This window comes from Cupressus sempervirens, chromosome 4, assembly GCF_028749045.1.
Source record: "Cupressus sempervirens isolate cs-2001-9-10 chromosome 4, ASM2874904v1, whole genome shotgun sequence".
NCBI lineage: Eukaryota > Viridiplantae > Streptophyta > Pinopsida > Cupressales > Cupressaceae > Cupressus > Cupressus sempervirens.
The window spans coordinates 812,244,968-812,269,215 of NC_143121.1; the positions used below are offsets into that span (position 1 = coordinate 812,244,968).

At 32.3% G+C, this 24,248-nt stretch overlaps 2 protein-coding genes and 1 long non-coding RNA gene across 3 annotated transcripts; 2 read left to right on the plus strand and 1 right to left on the minus strand.

Moving 5' to 3' along the window:
• Positions 1-1,030: 1,030 nt before the first annotated feature.
• On the plus strand, positions 1,031-1,681 carry LOC149563869 (uncharacterized). Its single transcript, XM_089828257.1, has 3 exons — positions 1,031-1,225; positions 1,391-1,474; positions 1,583-1,681. Exons 1-3 carry the CDS (start codon positions 1,031-1,033, stop codon positions 1,679-1,681), a joined length of 378 nt encoding a protein of 125 aa, XP_089684383.1.
• Positions 1,682-9,943: 8,262 nt separating this feature from the next.
• Positions 9,944-17,285, minus strand: LOC149563870 (uncharacterized). Its single transcript, XR_016364124.1, has 2 exons — positions 16,503-17,285; positions 9,944-10,346 (listed from the first exon to the last, which is right to left on the minus strand). It is a non-coding gene; the product is annotated as an uncharacterized LOC149563870 (long non-coding RNA).
• Positions 15,735-19,288, plus strand: LOC149563871 (glutamate decarboxylase-like). Its single transcript, XM_089827007.1, has 7 exons — positions 15,735-16,564; positions 16,730-16,934; positions 17,233-17,433; positions 17,550-17,764; positions 17,868-18,121; positions 18,538-18,590; positions 18,676-19,288. The coding sequence occupies exons 1-7, from the start codon at positions 16,479-16,481 to the stop codon at positions 19,129-19,131; spliced, it is 1,470 nt and encodes a 489-aa protein (XP_089683133.1). The 5' UTR covers positions 15,735-16,478; the 3' UTR covers positions 19,132-19,288.
• Positions 19,289-24,248: the final 4,960 nt, after the last annotated feature.

Below are 24,248 nucleotides of genomic sequence, written 5' to 3' on the forward strand. Positions count from 1 at the left end.
GGAAAAAGAATGTGGGACAATAAGAAACAACATGCAAAGAATGGCAAAATGTTTAAAATAAATGTATTAAAAATGTATATTACATTGACGATTGGACCAATATTTTTTACCAATCATGTGATAACTAATGGGCGACTACCACGAGCGTTGGACCCAAATCTGATAAATATATGGTGACATAGTTGACCTACATTGCATGTGCTATTCACCAAATGATGATCGACCCATGAGACGGGAGTGCCAAATAGAAAAGATTCATCACTAGAGTAATCTCTGAATGAAGTGAAAGGAAAAGAAAACCATATCATATTAGAGGAGAGGATCAATTAGTAAGAAGAAGACTCAAAACTAGCTTGTAAAGAAAATTGAGAGTCAGGTACTAAATTAGTTTTAACTGACTTGAATCAAAGTAAATATCTTAACAGAGTGGTCTTAACATATCTTTTTAAATCTCCCAATAGAGTCCTTACTTTATTGTAAGTGTTAAATCCTCTAACAAGGTGAGACCTATCAGTCTCTTAGGCCTTTAACAGAGCAAACTCCTCATATGATAGGTCATCTTTTATGGTCAAGTATTGCAACCTTAACTGGTTAACTTTATTACTGTAGTAGTGAAGATTTGTGGGTGTCATCCCCACCCCAGTTTTACCTTCACCTTGGAGGGTTTCTGGGTAACAAATATCATGTTATGTGTTTTACTTTCATGCATGTGATTGATCATATTTAAATGTAACAACAGTTTTACATGCACAAGTTATTGATAGGTGTGAATGAATTGGTCAAAAGTTAGAAACTTTTATATATTCAGATTCACCCTCCCCTCCCTACCCCTTTAGTATCTAGTTTATCTTGTTTATTCCTCCATCGATTAACAATTTGAAATATAATTAAAATCTAAATGTTTCATTAAAAATAGATTTTATTTTGATTACATCAAGAGGCATTCTATACAATGGCAAAACAAATGCAGGCTTAGAGTTCAGATGTGGGCCTTGATGATGTTGATTTGAGCTAATCGATCACAAGATGGATGGACTTGTTGACGCGTGATGATTCTACTTGTATGCCATCTCATCTACATAGTCTACATGTGCCAGTCACCAGTCATGGGGCCCACGTAGATGCAGAGATTGACCTTGATACAATGCAGCAAAATTTGGATGCATTAGTGGACACGATCGATGCTAGGCAGTCTGAGTATTATCAGATGCCACCATCTACACAAGTAAAAAAAAAAAAAAATTCATGTTAAAATTTCAATCATTTGAAACTAATTTAATTTAGACATGTGCATGTGTGCACATGTATGTATATCATGCACGTAGATTCAAATGTAATCATGTAGAGAAATTTTAATTTGATGTGTTGCACGTGCACATGTACAATGTAGGGGGACATGCCTCTTTTTACTCCAGCTTTGATGCCAGATCGTGTACGTCGTCGAGACTCATTGGATGATGTCAGTAGTGGACAGGTAATGTTTATTTATGTTTTGATTATGTGTACATGTATTTCAATATCACTTTCTCTTGATTAAATGTATGTATGTATTGATATCACTTTCTCTTGAATTTATATATAGGGGTCAGCACATCCTAGTGAGCACCTTGATACTAGTCAGTCTTCAGACCACGTTGTGAGGAGGCGTGGCAATAATAGTCCTGCACCTGATGATCTATAGTTTTTTTTATCTAGATGATTTGTTGTAGACTTTAATCTAGAGAGACATTCATATATTAGATAGACACTTTATATACACACATGATGCATGTTATATTTATATTTGATTTGATATAGATGTACCTGGATCTACATGTCTACATGTGTGCATGCTATTTATATTTGATATTATCTTCTGATAGATCTCTAGATAGATACATGTTTTTGTTATTTGTTCTCGAGATGATTGATACATGTTACATTATGTTGTGGAATCTAATGTACATTATAGATCTAGATCTAGTTTATTATAAATTATTTCTATCTAAGATATGTAAGTAATTTTTTTAGATATGTACATGCATGTTTAATGTACATTGATTAAATTTAGATATATATATAAATAGTTCATGTAATTTAAATGTCTGGTAATATATCATGTATTAAATTTTCAAGTATCAGGTAATTAGTTGTACATAATTCCTAACTCGAGTAAATCTATAGAACTCATCCCTTTTATTTGTATGTACATATCCTAGAATTTTATCCCCTTAAGCCCAATGTTCTAAAATTCAAGTCCAACTTAAAACATGTACATGTTCAAAATTTAGTTTAAACAAATTGCAATTTGAACTTGAAAGCTCACATGTGAAGTAATTAGTTAAATCAAAAGCTCACATGTCCTAAAATTGAAAGCACATGTCTTAATTAGTTAAATTGAAAGTGTACATGTGTTCTAAAATTGACAAGTTAAATGAAATAGAAAGTTCAATATAATAGAAAGTTAAATGAATTCAAGATATTGAGTTAAAAATGAAAGAGTAAAGTTCAATTTAGAAAATTAGTTATTGGACACCAAATTTCAAATTAATCAAATAATTGTTCAACCAAATTTGAAATAGTTTGAACCAAATTTCAAATTGTTCTTGAGTTACATTTCAAATTTTAATCATAGTGAAATTTTAATTTGTACACATATTCTAGAATTTTATCGGGCCCTTAAGCCTAATGTTCTAATTCAAGTCCAACTTAAAACATGTACATGTTCAAATTTTAGTTAAACAAATTGCAATTTGAACTTGAAAGCTCACATGTCCTAAAATTGAAAGCTCACATGTCAGGTAATTAGTTAAATTGAAAGCTCACATGTCCTGAAATTGAAAGCACATGTCCTAATTAGTTAAATTGAAAGCGTAGATGTGTCCTAAAATTGACAAGTTAAGTGAAATAGAAAGTTCAATATAATAGAAATTTAAATGAATTCAAGACATTGAGTTAAAAATGAAAAAGTAAAAGTTCAATTTAGAAAATTAGTTATTGGACACCAAATTTCAAATTGATCAAATAATTGTTCAACCAAATTTCAAATTGTTCTTGAGTTACATTTCAAATTTTAATTATAGTGAAATTTTAATTTGTACACATGTATCCTAAATTCAAAATTTTAATTTGCTCACATGTCCTAAAATTGAAAGCTCACATGTCCTGAAATTGAAAGCACATGTCCTAATTAGTTAAATTGAAAGCGTACATGTGTCCTAAAATTGACAAGTTAAGTGAAATAGAAAGTTCAATATAATTAATTTTACAAACTCCTAATTTCATCCCCTTAAGACAAGTGGTGTTCGAATTTCTTTCCCTCAAGGTGCACATGTCAGGTAATTAGTGTACACACATACATATAAGTTCATAATTTCTATAATTAGTTACTTTATGACAATTTCAATTCAAGACATCGAGTTAAAAATGAAAGAGTAAAAGTTCAATTTAGAAAATTAGTTATTCCACCAAATTTCAAATTGTTCTTGAGTTACATTTCAAATTAGGAGTTGTTTCTATGTCATATCAAGTAGATCAGCTCGTTCTTGGATAACATTTAATATTTTCTCATGATCATCAATATGGAGCCTCCACTTATGTATTCCAGGTCCTTTGACTGGATGAAGAGTTAGGCTAGTGGCAATAACATGGTTACTATATTGATATACCTTATTGTTAGGTTGATAATCAGTGAAATGAATCCCATTTTTAAGTACTTTTATTTGCTTCAAATATGTTCCTTGTACAACAAAAAAACCTGCACATGTACACATTTAAAAAATACATCAATCTTGAATTTAAGTCAAAGAATTTGAATTCATTAAAAACATAGATACTTGACATACATATATACATAATTCAACTATATACTAACCTGCGGGAAAAATAATTTCATAACTTATTTTAGTCTTTGTTAGCTTCTCTCTTTCCATGGTGCAACGTAATAAATAATAGCTAGCACCTTCTACATTTTTCGATTCTGCCATGATTGCAAAAACATTTCCTACACAAACTTATATATGTCAAAATTCTGGATACACGTCATTTGCATAAGTACATATATATAATAAAAATTAACCAAAATTATGAAAAATGTATACATGTACATGATCCAAGTATATATATAGTTCATACATACCAACTCTGATCAATCCTAAAATATGGTTATAATCACTAGAAATCAATGGAATATCATCATAGTTTTCATCCTCAAACTCATTCGTATTAATAACATCTAGTGGCACCGAAGTCCATTCACCCACATATCCACATTGTTGATTAATGCAACCACCATAGTCTTCATCAATACAATTAGGACAAAAACATGAGTATTCTCTTGTGTACAATGACCACACATTACTATTTGTACTCATAACTGAATGCAAAGATTGTGTCTTCTCTACCCTCTTGCATGCATGCATTGATCTTCTATCAACACCTGAATGTACACAAGGTCCATAATTTCGTTAGAGATCATCTAAGGTAACATATTAAATATAAATTTAAGATTCAATTTAAAAATATGAACAAATTAATTTATATATACCTGATACCTCCCAAAACACTCTAAATGGTATGACTCGATCTGCTTGTGATGATGTGTTATCTATATTTGTTGGCACCAAAAAATGTGTTTTGCACCACTCAACCACATTATGAGCATTATTAATGTGATATCCTTTATAGTCCATTTGATACTTTCTTAAAGCACGTTTGATACAAGCTCTTGCACCATCATGATCACCCTTTCCATGTCCACTCTCAAAAAACCTCCAAATGTGTGGTATATTAAGGTATTGATGATATCTACATAATGCATAAAATGGTCTAGCTAATTTAAATTGTGTTGCACATCCATCTAACCATACAAAATGTTTTTCTATTTTAATGTTTTTGTTTTTCAAATATTCAAAAAATGTCTTAAAACAATGTTCCACAAAATGTGTCATGTTTTTTGTCATCACTAATATAAAAGTGATACTCTTTTTTAATGACTCATGCTTGATTTGTACTTTCCACACCATCCAGATCAATTTGTGCATGTTGATAAGACACTTGAACCATAATAGTAACCTGCCCTGTATAGTAGTATTCTGCTTGAAATTGTTTTTGAGATACGAAAGAGTAATTCTCTGTAAAGTCAACAACATATAGAATTGTTCTGAGGGGGAAAGTTTCTCTTAGTGTTTGAAATTGTTCTGCTTGCCACTTAGCAAAAAATGCATAGCATATATATGGTTGAATCAATTTACGAAAATTTGACATAAATTCTCTAGCCGATATCTCATCCTCTACATATTCTAACCTTGTTGATTCTTTCCAGCTTTTGTTTATGACTTTATGTACTTATATCTCTTACATTTTACCATCCTTGTCGTATTAGTATCTTCTTCTCTCAAAGGAAATTTAGTCAAGTTACCACATGTTTCACAAGTTCCTCTTATGCAATCTATTTCACCTATTCCACAATAATTTGGTTTGTCACATAAGATTGATGTTATGAATTGACTCGGTCGTTTAGGAAAAGTATTTTGAGAAGTTCCACCACTTTCTTCTATCATCTTTCGAAACCCTTCATAGTACAGATCAAATTCAACATGATATCGACAACAACATGTTTCAAAAGATTTATTTATCTTCACAAAATAGGGCTTCAATCTTTCAAACATTGTTTGTCCAATCTTTATGTTAGGATTTAAATTACAAAATGAGAGATACAATTCATGTTGAGTGACATCCAACCAATGTTTTGCGTGTTGAATATATTCCTTAGGCCCAATCCTCTGCTTGATGATATCTCTTCTATTTGGTGAAGGACAAGTATTATCAATCCAAAATTGAATAACTAAGTTCTTAACTATTTCCCCAATCATGTCAGATCAAGGAGCTCTACACATTAGTGCCCAATTGCCTTCTAATGTACTATCATTCAAATTGTTTCTCCTTTTCAGATAATGTAGTACTATCTTCCGACTATACCCGAAATGAGATGATAATGAAGAGATCTATCTATTTTGGGATGTTTTCTTATTTAAAATAGATGTCAGTATCACTCTTCGTGCAATGGATTTATCTGCAGATCTAGTTTTTTCCCAAATGGAATGTAACCCTTCCTTAACACTTTCAACAATATCTTTTTCTAATTTAGAAGTCCTCCTCTTTTTTATACTTGTATCTATACCCAATAGTCTCAGTGGCTCTTTTAATTCATCTTTAAGAAGTGAAATTGATAATAGTTGAGTTTTCTCCACTATTGATAGATTCTCAAATTGTGCAATTATGTCTTTAGACTTTTTATTCAATTTCCTCTTCGTAGTATGTGTAGGTTGATTAGCATATTCTCTCAATTTTTCCACATCCATTTCAATTAAATGATCTATGTTTCTATGATTAATTTTTCTCTTCAATGTTTGAGCTAAATTAACATTCTCATTTGTTGTTTGATCTCAGGCTGCACAAGAAAAATGAAACAAAGTCTTAAGATACAATCTCTTTAGGGGACATATATGTATACATATATACATGTTTAACTTGAGTGAAATATTATGTACTTGATTAAATTATCTAACCTTCAGATGGTCCTTCTTCAATATCCATTGCTTCATCTTCAGTTTCCTCATGTCCAACATTTTCATCATATACTAGAGTTGCACGTGCATGATATAACAAATAAAATCAAGTAAGTTTATAAGGGGAAATATCGCTCACTAAATTTAAAAATTAAAGATATAAAGTTTGATAGAGACCTAGAAATCTAGAGAGATCTATATTATATACTTGCAAGAGATGCACATGTACCTGTTTGAACTTGGGATGAACCTTCTCCAATGTCGGTAGGTTGTCCTGGTTGACTACGTCCTAAATAAATTCATTTATTTAAATTTAATCATAATCTAATAAACCTTAATGGACTATAAATTATTAATATAATTGAATAAACAAGGTAATTCCCATGCTAAATAAATTCATAATTTAAATTTATTCATAATGTAATATTTACCCTATGGACTAATATGGACATAATTGAATAAACCCTAATGGCCTAAATATGAACATAATTTCAAATAAACTCTTAATATTAAGGTAATCTAGTAATGCTAATTTAAGATAAATATCATATTCCTTATTGGATGTAAACCCTAATCCTAACTAAATAAACTAATTAAATACATTCGAAAAAAGATTGTGCATGTGTACCTGATCTAAGATATTATCTTGCTAGCATTTTTTGACGATTTTCATCTTCTTGTTCCTTAGTTCTTCTTCGTGCATAGTTACTTGCTCTTTTATCTTTATTGCCCATGTCGTAAATTCTTCCTCCAAAATTTGAAAATAGGTTGAAGTTTGTCAAATATTTCTTTCTTCCCAATTCAAAAGCCAATAACTTGATTTCACATAAATGCAAATTGTAAAAAATGAAACTCATATTTATATACAAAATTTATAAATAAAAAAAAACCTCCTTATTAGCCGACTAGGGAAAAACCCTAAGGAGCCGAAAAACCCTAAGGAGCCGACTAGAGAAACACCCCTATGCTCGGGGTCTATATATGAGTTTGACTCAAAATCACATAGTTAAATCATGATAGCAATATCACAATTTGACATGCTATAGAAATTATGTCCTACTTATCAATTGATGAGCTTAAGGGGCTTTCTAATCAATGGTTCATAAGGCACAACACTTGGTGAAGGTTTTGCAAATGGGGTTGCAAGATTTGGGTTTAACCATGGTGGAAACTTTGTAGTTAATCGTGCTCAGGCTGGAATAGTACTGGGATGGGTGACCTCCTAAGAAGTCCTAGTGCTTCACCCTTGTGAGCATCACCTAGATCCAATGAGTGCTAAGTGATCCATTTATTCTCATGAGAGATGGATTCATGTTCAATCACTACTCATGAAAAATGGGTCAATGAGTTTGACTCAAAATCACACAGTTAAATCTTGATAGCAATATCACAACATCTTTTTGGTTTGGTGAAGCCCTTGCGTTGTCACACCAAAAGTTTCCTATTAATGTTCTTTGTGCATCAACAATAACTTTATCCTTATGTGACGCCTATTTCCACTTATGGCCAAACCATGGCATATGGATTTCGATCCACTTTCAGAGTCCTTTAACAAGTTCCCTATCTGGGTCTGGCTTTCGAATCTCCCGATACATCTTTGGCATGATTCGATTTTTGAAACTATTGGGAATGCTATTGGTGATTTCTTATATGTGGATTCTAACACGTCCGATATTTTCCACTCGACTTGTGCACATTTTCTTGTTGAGTTGGATGTTTCTAAGGGCCTCCCTGAGTCGATTTGCTTGGATTCCCCGAGGGGTTCTTGGACACAAATGTTGGATTTCGAAAGTATCCCCTTTCGTTGCAAGAATTGCCACTTCACTGGTCACATTACTGCTAGGTGTGTTGTTGGAAAGTCTAAATAGCCCTCTCATGTGACGCCTATTTCCACTTATGGCCAAACCGTGGCATATGGATTTCAATCCACTTTCGGAGTCCTTTAACAAGTTCCCTATCTGGGTCCAGATTTTGAATCTCCCGAGACATCTTTGGCATGATTCGATTTTTGAAACTATTGGGAATGCTATTGGTGATTTCTTTTATGTGGATACGTCTGATATTTTCCACTCGACCTGTGCACGTTTTCTTGTTGAGTTGGATGTTTCTAAGGGCCTCCCTGAGGCAATTTTCTTGGATTCCTCGAAGGGTTCTTAGACACAAATGCTAGATTTCGAAGGTATCCCCTTTCATTGCAAGAATTGTCACTTGACTGGTCACATTGCTACTAGGTGTGTTGCTGGGAAGTCTAAATCAAGGCAACCGCCTTCTTAGTGGTCAGGGGCCTCTTCTAAGCACTATACGGTGAAACAATCCTTGGATACTTCTGTGGATTCTGTGGCTGAGGTCTCTCCTAGCATTCATTTGGAGCCAATGGTAGAGGAGGTGGTCTCTACCCCTGTTTTCGATGCTCTTCCTAAGAGCCAGTTGTCATATGATTCTCATAGGGAGATTGGTGCGGCTTCGGCGCCCCGCAGGTTCCACTATTCTATTTCCTCTAAGGCTTAGGTTGTTGAGGCTGCGAAGATTGAGGATGGGTGGATAGCGATTAAGAGTAAGAGATCTAAGCCTTCTGCTCCCCTTTAGATATGAACCTTCGATCGTGTAAGGGAAACTTCAAATCAAAAGGAAAATCTTAAGTTCCCCTATTCTGACTGATTTTTTTTGTGGTGATAAGCGAGTTGTGGCACTGGCTTGCTAGTTACTGGTCTGGGAGGTTTTTCTAGTTGCTTTTCTTTCTAGTCTGTTTACTTTCCAGATTCCAGTGTATTTTTTGGTTTCTTTTGCTAGACACATCTGTTGGTTTCAAGTCCCAATAAAACCTGGTTTAAATGTTCAGCTGGTTTCAGGTCCTTTTAAAACTTGGTAAGGCTTCATGGTATATCTTTCTTTTTGATGTAAAGGGTTTCAAGGCCCCTTCAAAACCTATTTTTACCTTAATCTAAAACTTTATCCTTACGTGGGAGTTTACCTTAGAATAACCAAAAAGAAGTCTCATTAGAATTCTCAATTTTCTCTTGCCTCACTAAGGCTTTGACTAACATTGCTCTACTTATCCTTAATGATTTACTTGTTTTCCTTACTATACAAGTTTTTTGTCATTTTCTTTCCCATTATGGCTAATGTGAGGACCCATTGACTTGTACTAACATCTTTAGCACGTGCTTTTGAACCAATGGATTGGTATGCATCAAAGAGATTTCTAACAATTTTACTTTCACTACTATTTTCAGATGCTCTTAACCAAAAAATTCTCATTGTCTCTCTAAATTTTAGATTTCTAACCATTTCAACAACAAGTTAGCATCTTCCACTTTGACTTAAATTTTCAAAATAGTTATTCCAAGTCTTTTGGACAATTCTCCTACAATTTCTTTCTGACATTTTATCATGCATTGGCTTCAAAATATTTTCATCAATGTTAATTAGAAACTTTTGGCTTTCCACAAATTATTCTATGAGATGTTGATGTATGTGCATGCTCCATATTTTAATTACTTACATTATGTGCAATCATCATTTCAACTTGAGATGTTGCATTAGGGACATTAGGTGAAGTAAGTGAATTTGTTACAATCATTTCAATTGGGACATGTTGAACATTTTAATGTATCCAATTAGGTGCATTTGTGACATCAACATCAATAGGTATATATTTTCATCACTTACATTGAAGGCATTTGATGATGTGCCTTCACTTAATCTCCTCATACGCTCCCTTGTGTGTGCCTTTGTTGCCTCTCATTTTTCAAGCACTCCTCTCTTGTTCCTTTTCCATGATTGTAGATGCAAATTACCCTACAAACAATAACATGAATAAAATACATGATCAAACAAAACTAAACAAATTTGCATGATTATGTTATGCTCAATCACAAGATACAAACATAAACTAACATGTGGACACAAGATTTAATAAAACAAATTTATCATTTCCAAGCAAATCGCCCTATAAACAAGAACATGAACAAAATACACAATCAAATACAAAACTAAACAAATTTGCATGATTATTTTATGCTCAACCACAAGATAAAAACATAAACTACCATGTAGACACAAGATTTAATTAAACAAATTCATCATTTCCAAGAAAATTAACCTAAAAACAATCACATGAACAAAAATACATGATCAAATACAAAACTAACAATAACAAAATTTAGCATTCCCAAGCACAAAAATCCCTGATACTTGCATACTTGGTACAGAAATACTTGTGAAACAACAGTAGAATCTTGTAGACCACACTAAAACAACATAATAACCATTGACATGTTTTATTTATAGTTTTCAATAGCTCGGTCAGGTTATTGAGTCTTGACTGAATATCCATACTGACTAATAGCGCAATCAGGTTTTACAAAACTCAATTGGATTATGTATTACTACTAGAGAGAGAGAGAGAGAGAGAGAGAGAGAAGGGGATAGGAGAGAGGGGGGGGGGGGGGGGGGGTTGGACAAAGGTTGAGGCTAACAAGTTAGAGAGAGAGAGAGGGGTTAGGACTTAATGAATGAAGGAGAGAGGTTAGGAGTTAGATATATATCTTAGGAGTTAGTGAGGGAGGAAGGGAGAGGTAGGGAATGAGAGGATTCAAAATATGTTTGTATTCGTGTTTAGTTGATTGTTGCATGTTTGGCAAACAATGAGTACCTATTTTGGGCTATTCTTAATTCAAATGGATGGAAAAAAATATATTTGATGTTCTAGGAGTTTTTTAATCTACAAAATGTTGTAGATCTCTTCAATACCTTTGCAACACATTTTGAACTGAGTCAATCGGACTCTAGATGCGAAAGTTATGGCCTTTGAAGTAGAGCCCATTTTTACTTCTTCAAAACCCAATCAGGGTTTGAAGAGGTAAACTTTTACTTCTTCAAAGTTTGATCGGGTTTTGAAAAATACTTTTTTGTCTTCATAACCTGATCGGGTTTTGGATGTACTTTTTACTTTTCATAACCCGATCAGGTTATTTGAAAATCTAAAACCCAATCGGGTTATGGCTTGTTAATAGCTTTGGGAGTTGACCCAAAGGCTTGGAAACTTGTTTTCCCTCCAATTTTATTCCTTTAGATGTTTTTTCATCTTATAAGATGAATTCTCATCTTTGCCTTCATCAAGTTTCTAACTGGTAAAGTGGTTATGTCTAAAATCACCACCATAATCTTGCATGTCTTCTTGGCTTTCTAAACATATAATTTTTTCCTTTTTTGGACAACATTAACATTGTAAACTTTAATTAGTTTTACCATTATATTCATAGTCCTCATAGACACGTGCCCAACTTATTTAATAACTTTTAATATACTTAATCAAATGAATATATATATATATATATACACACTTTAAAAAAAATAGTTTTCATTTTCGATTATTTTGGTACAAGTTATGCCCTGCACACAAACAACTACTAAAATTTCATGATGTAGTCATTTCAATAATTCAAAAAAAAAAAATTAATCATTAAAAAATTACAAAAATATATACAACTTCTAGATATCACTCTTATCTATCTACCTACCAAAGGGATTTACAAAATATTGAATATAACTTATCTTTTTGCACTGCATACGAAAACAACTATGTTTTATTTTCTTTAAAAAAAGGAACTATTTTTCGTGTGTGTAGGCTTTGACCCACCTAATCTTATTTGTTTTGTAAAAACTCAAGTAGTTTAGAAAGTAGATTCAAAGTGCTACAATCTATATGTTTTACACATCTTTTCATTTTGAGCGGATGACACTCTTGAACATGCCATCCAAGTGCAGGTTTACCTGATCTCAAGAAAAAGGTATCCACTTATAACCCCCTTTTTGTACACCATCTTGGTGCACTCACCCATTAGGTATGTTGCATTTGACTTATATGGATGAAGTGAAAAGGAATTTTGAAGAGATTAAAGGAATCCTTGATACCTGGAGTATTGTCTGCCTTTTGGAATGATGGTGACTGGGTTCAATTATGAGTATAAACTTAAGGAAGGCTATAACAACATAATGAGCAATATTTTGGTTGTTTAAGCCAATAAATTAAGAACTTCAAGTATGTATGTCAAGGAATATCTTGTATAGTTGATTTCTAGTAAGATAACTAAATTTGCATTTCCACGATATAGATGGTACATTTGATCCAGAGATGTACTATGGAGTGGAGTTGACTAGTTTCTCCATACAGTCTAAAGGCACTCATTCCAATTTATTGCTTGTACACAAAGAGCCTAGATTTGCTTCTTGCAAGAACATCTACTTCAAATGTTTTTAATCGATTTCAACTAATCTTTTTTCCACATATACTACAATCATTGATTTCCATGAGGACACATTTCTTTCAAGTGTCGTGCTCAACAGTTCATTTGTCTCTACTTCCACATTTTTCAAACCAATATGCTCACATGAGATTGCATGTTAATCTTTTCAAATTATAGCCAATTTCCATATTTCTCAATGTCGCATTCTTGTCTATTGCCATTAAATCGACAGAAAGTCTAAACAAGCCAACCAAAGCATTTCAAGGAGAAGAAGCCTATCAGCTTAATTATTTTTTATTATTATTAAATGTCAAGTCAAATAAATTAAAATTAATAAATTAATTAGTTGTTACGAGTTCTTAATTTATGATTAAGAATTACATTTTCAACAAATAATCTTTTTAACATTTTTTCTTTTTTTCTTTTCAATTAGTAAATTAATTCCCTTTATAGATCAGTTTTGGTAAGTTATAAGATTTTAGAAATTATTATACTCAATATGATTAATATGTATTTGTTTTAAATTCTCTCACCTAATATATTTATTAAATTCAAGCTTTTAATATATATCTTGAATATTAATATTTTGTAGTCAAAAGATCTATTTTTTAAAATAAGTTGAGATTATCTTAAAATTAATAAACAAATTAATTGTATAAATTTGTATTAACATCATTAATATATTATTTATTTGCAAAAGTAAAATTATATAAAATTGATAGTAATAAACTATATATATTTCTTAATAAATTAAATATATATTTGAAAAAAACTATAGATTTATCATTGTCCTATAATCAATATCATTCGTAATCTTATCATTCTAATTCAATTAGTTTTTTGGGATCCTCAATTATGTTCACTTTCACCTTAAAAAATGAGAGCTACAAATTATTAGTTGAAATTTGTTTAGCATGCTTTCCACTTGCTTTTAGAAAAACAATGTTAGAATTTCATTTCATCTAAATTAAATATTATTGTACATATAATTGTACCTTATTGAGAAAAGAAATAATAAAGTACATGTGCATGAGATATATTAAGTAAGACTCAAACAACAAATATTGTACATAGTCTAACCCAAAAACCACTTTTTCTCTAGATATAACCTACCATAAGAGAGTAGAAAGGAAAGCCAAAGGCTAACCCAATTGCCATACAACCTCGTTGATATAACACAATAGAAACGAAATAACCAAGAAACAATGCGAGAAAGAGAGAAAACAACAAATCCATATTGATTCAGCAATTTATTTCATAAATGTTGGGTTGTAAGGCCTTCCCAGCTATTACAAAGATTCAATTACAAAACGAATTCTTCATACATCATGCACGATCCTTTTACTTATTTTTTCCCAACCATGCCCAAACCTAGGTACTTGCCAAAATGACTTATAGAAGATTCTAGATCTGCATTGGATAAAGCAACGACCTAAAATAGGTCTCAACACACTCCCAATTACCAATCCCATACATTAAATTTAGATCACAAATTAAATGCACAAGTTAACTCTCAAAGAACCAAACAGACAACTCGATGAACAAAGAGCAAAGCATCATCGAACAAACTCAAACAAGTTGTTGAACATGCTCAGTGAACAAAGCAAAGGACCACTCGACGAACATGTGCCCCGAGCCAAGTTAAGCCAACTCAGTGAAAGAAGACAAAGCGAACCCACCAAGGCAATTGCAACAACTACTGAGCAAGTTTAAGGAAGTAATTGAACACATACATACTAAACCAAGCAAGATAACCAAACAACCTAAGATGCTTTTGCATCAGAATGTATACTTGATTAGAGGATCCAATAATAATATAGTAATACATAATATGCACAATAGCCTTTACTTATATAGATGAAGTATGATGCTAAAACAACACAACATTATGAGAACCATCAAAATCATATAACATAAGACAAAAAAATGAAAAAAACCTAAAAGTATAAAAAGTGAATTTTACAAAGTGTGAATATAACCTAGATAGGAACCAGTAAGGAAACGTATCCTATTCATAATAATGTCACATTTTCTTTGATGTATTGCACAACATTTGATGTTGAGTTCTAAAGAGTGTGCTTTATATATGTTAATGCCCAAGAATTCCTTGAATATGATGAATAATAATAAAGGAGTTGCAAAAAAATCTTATATGGAATAGTTCCTAGCAATACACAAATGGAATGTGAAATCACAAATAGTTGCATGTGAGTTTGGTTATTTAGGTTTGAGATGTGGGTGGTTCATGATGGAAGGAATCATGTATGAGGTTGCACATTTTATTGTGTTAATATTTGTGGTACACATGCTTATGAATTAGAAAATAGATCTCTTTGTAACCAAAGTGAGGTGAATTATAATTATAATTTGGAAATTTGTTAAAGAGGCATGTTCTTCTCAATCAAACTCCTCATTGAATTTATTCAATGACTTTAGTTGAAGTTTTAGATATCCTCAGCAATCATGCATATGCCTAGGATAATTTCTCCTACCCCTTACATGAATTCAAATGAATAAATGAATGTCTTTGAACACAACAACATAACACAAATGCATCGAATGCATGTTATGTTAGCTTACAATAGCTAGTAAGAGGACTTCAATATAGTCCAAGCTTTTTGTCTTCTTCTTTTTTTTATGAAGGGTTCAAACTTGTGAGGCAACCCAACAAGACACGAGGCCTGCGAGCTACCAACTAGCCAAGGTCGCCACTGAAAGATTTAGGAACTCAATACGGGCCCACACGTGCTTGAAACCTCTTCGGCTTAGAGCCAAGGACTGAAGGGCATCCACACCGTCAAAATCACCCAGGGCACATCCCGACCTCATCCCTTATGGTGTCGGAGCCTTGCACTCAACAAGACTTGATCCCTAGTGAGCTCTTTGTGAATCATTCAACTTCACCAGTAGACCAAGGTCCCATTGACATAGTCTAAGTTTTGATAAAATTGATCAATGTAGAAACATCTTGAATCAACTTGAATACTTATAAATCTAATATAAAATAATATAGAAAAATTCTAAAGATTATAAGCAATTTATGAAATAAATGTTTTGAGAAAATAAACTAAACTAATGAACCAATTCTCTAATCAAAATGCATTTTCACCATTAAAAGAACCCCACATAATAAGAGTATATATTTTATTCTTATTGATTTACACACGAAGTTGTTTTACAAAAAAATATCGTTAGAAAGCCTAGAATAACACGCGTAGCTTTGTTCAACAAAAGAAAAGTCCGCAAGGACCGTCTTCCAATGCTATAGTGGGTTCTAAAACAGGAGCGAAAACTATATTTGTTCTCCAGTATTAAAAACCCACAGAATTGCCCTCAAATAGAACAATCTAAAGCAGTTAAAACGGAGAAACTCAAAACCTGGGGGCTCCTCTAGAATGGTAGAAATCAGTTACTAGTGCAAGAATAAAGATTAGTAGATAAGTAAAATAATTTGACCAGACAATTTGACATTTCACGTTGTTTGAGCACTACATAACAGGTACTTTGACCAGACAATTTGACATTTCATGTTGTTTGAGCACTACATAACAGGTACTTTGACCAGACAATTTGACATTTCATGTTGTTTGAGCACTATATAACAGGTAGAGCATATCTGCAAGAAAACCATTCTTCATTCTAACTTTATACGATACATTCTGGTAACACTATACAAGTCAAAATGGTTCTCAGTGAAGCCACTAACCATTCAGATGCCGCCATTGATTCTATGTTTGCCTCCCTTTATCTTCAGAATTCTCTTCCAAAGTATGTATGCATTGCTGAAATCAGGTTTCAAATTAGTGTGTTTTAACCTCTCTTTTTTTATATCTTTTGACTTTTTCTTTCATAACGGCTGGATGTCAAAAATATTGCATACCTAGTTATTATTCAGATTATCCGAAGATCTTAATGTATTTGATTAATTTGTAGGTTTGAGCTTCCTGAGAAATCAACTCCAAAGGAGGCTGCATATCAGATCATTAGTGATGAGCTTATGCTTGATAGCAATCCAAGGCTTAATTTGGCCTCCTTTGTGACAACGTGGATGGAACCTGAGTGTAATAAGCTCATAATGGAAGCCATCAATAAGAACTATGTTGATATGGATGAGTACCCTGTCACCACTGAACTTCAGGTCAGGCTTTTTTCAATTCACCAAAGATATATTTTACTGCATTATCAATTAAAATCTGACAATGTTCTGATGACAACATTGACAAGGGTTTCATGACTTGTTTGGACTTTGAAGAATGCCATTAGAACTTATATTTTGATAGATCTACTTCAAAATTCTTTGTATTTTCAGAGAAGAGGTGTTTTGTTTTATTGTAAATATTTTGTTGTAAATCATCTCTTTGGATTAGGAGTATGAACATAGAATTGATGTTAACAAGGGCTGGTGTTTAATTTGTTTTTGTGAATTGGGCATTCAGAACCGTTGTGTGAATATGATAGCTCGAATGTTCAATGCACCTATTTCCGATAAAGAGCAAGCTGTTGGTGTTGGGACTGTGGGATCTTCAGAGGCTATAATGCTCGCTGGCCTCGCATTCAAACGCAAGTGGCAGAACAAGAGAAGAGCTCAAGGGAAGCCTTATGACAAGCCCAATATTGTGACTGGTGCCAATGTCCAGGTTTCATTTTATAACCAATTCTTTTTACTCTGTTTTCCTGTAATCTTAAAATAATTAGCTGGGCTCTATAGTTTATGGTAATGGTAATCGATCTTATTTATGACATTGTTTTGTAGGTTTGCTGGGAGAAGTTTGCTCGGTATTTTGAGGTGGAACTGAAAGAGGTGAAGCTGAGAGAGGGATATTATGTTATGGACCCTCGAAAAGCTGTAGAATTGGTTGATGAAAACACCATTTGTGTTGCTGCCATTTTAGGGTCTACTTATAATGGAGAATTTGAGGATGTGAAACTGCTTAATGACCTTCTGATGGAGAAGAACAATAAAACAAAGTATGCATTAACTCAAACTAGGTGTTTCCTTAGTTTATCCGTGAAATTTATTGTGGTTGAAGTAATTTGAGTATTGCTCAGAAATGTGAATGTGAATGTTTAGGTGGGACACTCCAATACATGTTGATGCTGCAAGTGGTGGGTTTGTTGCACCATTTCTGTATCCAAATTTGGAGTGGGATTTCAGGCTGCCATTGGTGAGGAGCATCAATGTGAGTGGGCACAAATATGGTCTTGTTTATGCCGGAATTGGATGGGTTGTTTGGCGTGGCAAGCAAGACCTTCCAGAGGAACTTATTTTTCATATCAATTATCTTGGAGCTGATCAACCCACTTTCACACTCAATTTCTCTAAAGGTAGGTGATTACTTAAGATTTAATTACGGAGTGAAGTTTTGTATGCTCTTTTTGGGTAGACATGCTAGGATTTATGGTGCAGGGTAAGTAGAAATAAAATATATCCCAAATAGATTTTTGAGGCAGAACAAGCTATAGTATAATGTACTACATGAATCTGTAGCTCTGATGTATTACATCGCCTCAAGGAACCCTTTGAGTAATGCGATGTTTCAAGGGAACCACAGACTATGTTTAGGCGGTCATGGATTACTGGTTATGCTAATCTGGCTGACAAAGTACCATGATCTCCAGTGTCTATAAACTAAGGAGAGGAAACCCTTCTATCTCATATTTGATGAAAAGGGTAATACAGAACAATGATAGATGGGTTCTTCAGGGGAGGGTTTAATTTTCGCCCAATCTACCTAATGCAGGTGCAAGTCAAGTGATTGCTCAGTACTACCAACTTATTCGCCTTGGCTTTGAGGTAAGAAAAAAATCAGTTGAATATTCAGTAATTTTATGTTTGAAATGAACCAAATAACGAAAACCCAACCGTACAACTGGTGCAGGGATACAAGAGAATCATTGAAAATTGCAGGGCAAATACGAAGTATTTCCGTGATAGTCTTATAATGACAGGGCGCTTCAATATGCTGTCAAAAGAGGAGGGTGTACCTCTGGTTGCCTTCTCTCTCAAAGAGAAGCTCAAGTACAATGAACATGATATTTCAGAACATTTGAGAAGGTTTAATTGGGTAGTACCTGCGTATAATATGGCTCCAGATGCGCAGCACATAAGCCTTCTGCGTGTGGTTGTACGAGAGGATTTCAGCAGAAGCTTGGCTGACAGGCTTGCAAAAGACATTCGCACAGTTTTGAATGAATTGGACTCACTTCCATCAAAACCAGAGCAGAAGGAGGATAATGTTGTCACTGCTGCAAACGGAAATGGCGGCCCTAGGGTTTTAACAAGGAGGAAGGTCAAGAATTCAAGTTCCCACCACAAAACCAAAGCAATTTGTTAAATGCTGATTGTAGACTAATATGCCAATAATGAGGTCTTGGGGAGAGATTTAGGGATTTCAAGAGATTTGAGTAGCGATTAAAATGTATAGATTTGAATGAGTGGAAGAACTATACCTCCCTCTCCCGAGGATTATGAATTAACTAATTATTTGCTGAGTTGATTTTTTTTAATGGTTTATAATGAAATTTTTATAAATTTTAAATTTGGTAAATGCTAATAATTTTACATTTCTAGTCTTTTGTTTGGCTGAATTAGATTATATTATAAATGAAGGATCAAGAATAATGCAAATTTTCAATGTTAATGTAATGGTCTTGTCTATAAACTTATCAATTCACCAAGGATCTTAATGTATAAGGTGAAATAGAGTGAATTATTGATTCAATAGATACTTGAATATTTTTAACAAGGATAGAAACACAATAATTTAACCATCCCAATATACAACAAATAACAAAATAAATCTACTTTAAAGAAATATATATAAATTAAGAATATAAAAGACAAATAAGGAGGAATAAATATTACAAACACATTGTTATATTTTGCATTTAAAGAAGAGGAAGTTATATTAATATACATAGTTTTACAAATATATGAAAATTGTCTTTTAGCATAAATGATTTTTTATTTTTTTGGTAATATAATGTTGAGATTTAAAATCAATTTTAGCCCCCCTCTTTGAAATCACTTTCCATTTGAGTTAGAAAGTGCTGATTTGAATTCATAAAATATTCCTATTTAACTTTTTCACTATCTTATCATAAAGAGTAGTTATGTATCTAGCAATTGATTTTTCCAATCATAAATCAAAGTCAAATCTAGAATGTGTTAGAGTAAGGCATTTGTTGGGGAAGATCATGGCATTCCAACACAAACATCATGACACAAAATTGGAATTCAAATCAGGATGGTAGATCTAGAAATAACACATGAAAATAAACCTATTAGTAGAATTTGTGCTTGAAGGTGGTGGACAAATTAATAGGGCTTGAAAGTGGTGCACTAACGTGATAGTCACCTTACTCTAGGCAGCTTTCTTGTAGCCTAAAACTTTAGATCATATATTAGATTCTCTTTAAATCACACTCTCCAAAATTTAGACCAAAAGTAAGCATAGTTGAGAAAATAGACTAGTCTCTAGAGGTTTTTGCTTGTCTAAAATGTAGAAGTGTCAATCTACAATGTGTAACTATCAAAGCTCCAAGTTTCACTCTAGGGCCTTGAGTTCATTTTTCTTAATTGTGACCCTTGATCACAAAAACCTCAAGTAAAATAGTGCTGACTACATGTACGTGTGCACTAGCTCTATGTGCCAGTAGTTAATTCATGTTAACTAGCTAGAGTAGTGGGAAGATAGTCTTCTAGTTATGGTTACTCTTGACAAGAATGGGAAGGATGTCCCTTGTTGTAGAGTTATAACTGCCCCCTTTTTAGCATACATTTTTGTTGAGATCTTTATAGGCATGTAGCACTTGTCTAACTACTTGACTGTCTTGCTTGTTTTAAGTGGTAAATGATATCTTGAAGTGCTTTGTTATGGGTGCACTACATTAATTTATGTGATCATACAATTTTATTAGACAGAGCATTCTTTGATGATGATTGAAAATAGATTTTAGATGTGTTAGAGATGCATTAGAAAGATTATTGATGATTGTTAATTGCATGATGTTAGAATTAGGATGATTTGAGGCATTCTTGTTGTAACCTTCAAGATCTAAATTTTGCATATGTGATACACGGGAAAAGAAAATGAGTCAATGATATAGATTATTTAAAAAAATAGATCATGATTTTGAATCTACATTGGTTTGTTCAAATTATTATGTCATGCGTGAAAAGAAAAGGGGAAATGCACAATGGGGTGTCACATTTGGAGCTAACTTGACAAGCTTGATTGAGTAATACTCAACCAAGTAATATTAGGTCAAGTCCATGTGATTGTGCATTGCATACATGGAACCTACTACTTGGTCAAGTACCCCCGACCATTTAAATACCCCAAACACTCATTTTAGCCCCTCATTAGCACATTGAGGGGCTTGCGGGGCAAAAGGGGGATGAAGGGGCACTCAACCAAGTTTGAGGTAGGGGTCCCACTTTTTTATTTTTTTGTAATTTTTTTGTGTCTTATATTTATTTATTAATAATATTCTTTAAAATATTTTATTATCATTTTATTACCAAAAATGTGTAGAGTTTCATTTTTTTTAATTAATGAAATGTATGAAAAATCTAATTTTGATAATTTAACGGCAGGAAAATATTTATTTAGAAGTATTTTTGTGAAGTTAATTTATTTTCTATTCTAAATAGAATTAGTTATATATGTTACTTATAATGACATGTTAGATTGAAGTATGACTTAAATTTAAACCTCAAAATTGTATAGCATTTAACAAAACTAAACTTTCAAACTATTAAACCTATAACATAACTTAAACCTTCAAGCTATTAAATCTATAACAAAACTTAAACCTTTGAACTATTATTTACCTATAGAACTTAACCTTCAAAATATTAAACTTGCAGGAAAACTTAAACCTTCATACTATCAAACCTAAAATAAAACTTATTTTATTGAACTATTAAACCTAAAACAAATCTTATAACATTAAACTATTAACTCTCACTTGATTCCTTTTCCACTACCCACTATACTCTATGTGTACCCCTTTACATTACTAAGTACTCATTTATAACTAGATTCTTATTTGATTGTATATTGCATGCACTACGTAATTCCCCAACACCTATGTATTCATAATTAATTATATCATATTATTTATCCATGTCATTTGATTCTATATGTGTATTGTTACATTATCCTAATAAAGGATAGGTCCTAAATCCTTATTACCTATTTTTGATATACAAAAAATAATTATTTTGTAGTTGCCCAGGTACAAATTTATATTGATTGTGTCAAACCTCGTATTAATGATCTTGAGTCTATGCAAACCTAAAATTATAAAGGAAACCTTTCAAACCACATATGTCTCAATTATCTGAACACACACACACACACACACACATATGGATTTTAATGTGTTTAAAGGGAAATGAAATTGTTTTCAATTTAGAAGGATTTTAATGTTTTTTGAAATGTATAAATGTTGCAAACTTTACTTGTGTGTGCACTTGATGATTTGAATGCCTTAAGGGGATGCAATATGTAATTTGATTTCAATGTCTTAAGTGGATGATTGGAATGTGTTAGGAATATAAAATTATTTTAAAATAATTTATAATATTTTTAATGTTAATCTATAATTTATTTGTTAAATGCTCAATTTGTCCTATATTTAAAATTAACACAATGAATCTAATGTAAACTTTACATGGTTAATGATTAAATTTAGATTTTATTTGAATGTATTGTTTACATGTGCAGACATATATATGAACCATTTTGTTAATTCTATTCAATGTATGAACACTTATAGTTTGTATATATTTATATCCAATTACATATATCATTGCATCAAGTGGTTCAGAGCCTAGTGTCCATGTTTCACGCTCCTCTCCTCGTGGGACTACCTAGAATAGTGAGAGTCTTAGACATGAGACTTTACAAAGACTACAAGTTTTTCTAGCTCAACTAGAATGGACATTGAAAATGATGCATTTCCTCCCTAATAGGGAGAATCTTACATCAATTTGACAAAAGATCGCAAGTATGATCTTCAAAAGGCCAAATCATACAACCCATATAATGATTTGTCCACTAACATATTTTATGAGAGTTTAGCTTACATAGTCTCAAGGATAGTTAGGTGGAGGGCTACTAATAGGGATGTTTTTGAGGCTTAAGCCCCCCAATGGGAATCATTTTGTATATATAAAATACTTTCATAAGATTATTTCAATTAGTTCCTTTTGAAATAATGAAAGATTGAAGCTGATAAGAACCTTAAATTGAAAAAATAATAATAATCATCCTTTCACTATAATTCTCTTAGTAAAAGGACAAGACAAGTGCTCCCAAGTTTACAAGCATTCCTAAAGTGACAAGTTCTAAAACAAGAAGCTAAATCATGATGAATTGCTATGAAATTAATCTAATTATGCTAAAACAACAATGCTAAATTATCAAAATGATGAATGCAAACTTGACTTTAATGGTGATGCAAATGATCTAGTGGAACAATTTCTCTTAGAATGCTTCTTATTTATAGACTTTGCCAAGGGTGGGACATAGAGTAAAGCTAACCATGGTTAGATTAGGCTTAAGTTAATGGTTATAAATGTTGGGACAAGAAAGATAAATGGATTGTTGAGATTCAACTCCAAAATGAGTGATGGAGAATTGAATTGTCCTCGACCTCCATGAGCTCGATCCTCTTTTCCCATTGGTTGATTTGATTATCTTTGTAGTTAGTGAAGGAAGGATTTATTAAATCCAACAATTAAGTAAATTAGTGATGTTGAGGATTTAAATGGGTTGGATTTAGTTAATTAAATGGACTATATAATCAATTACATCTAGTTAATTTGATATTTAGAATTTTATTGATCCAACTAACTTTTTCCTAATTAATCAAAAGTTTTAATGTTCAATTGATATATTTGACTTGATTTGATGGCTGACCAATTTTCAGTGTATATGATATATAGCAGGTCAAATCTTCAAAAATTAAATTACAAAGCATATACAATTCTATCAACAAACTCTTTTACACTACAATAAGAATCTAACTAATAATATTCACCCATACATTGGTACCCATTAATGTGCAAAATATATGACACAAAAATGAACATTAGACAAATAAATGAATTCAATTCAATTTTATTTTGAAATCTAAACAAGAGACATGATACATCAAAGTTTGTCAATAGTATATATAGTTAGTTTGAAATGTATAGAAAGGTAAATATAGATAATGAGAATTAAAGTGAATGGAAGTAGGTAGAGAGAGACATATACATATTTAGCTTGAAGTAGATAGAGAGGAAAATATAGAGATGAGAGCTAAAGTAAATGGAGGTAGTCAAAGAGAGAGAGATAGATATAAATATAAGTTTAGAGTTCTAAGAAGAGAGTGATGGATTGGTAGATAAAAGAGTTATGTATAGAGGTAGAGATGAACATCCATATAAATATAGGAG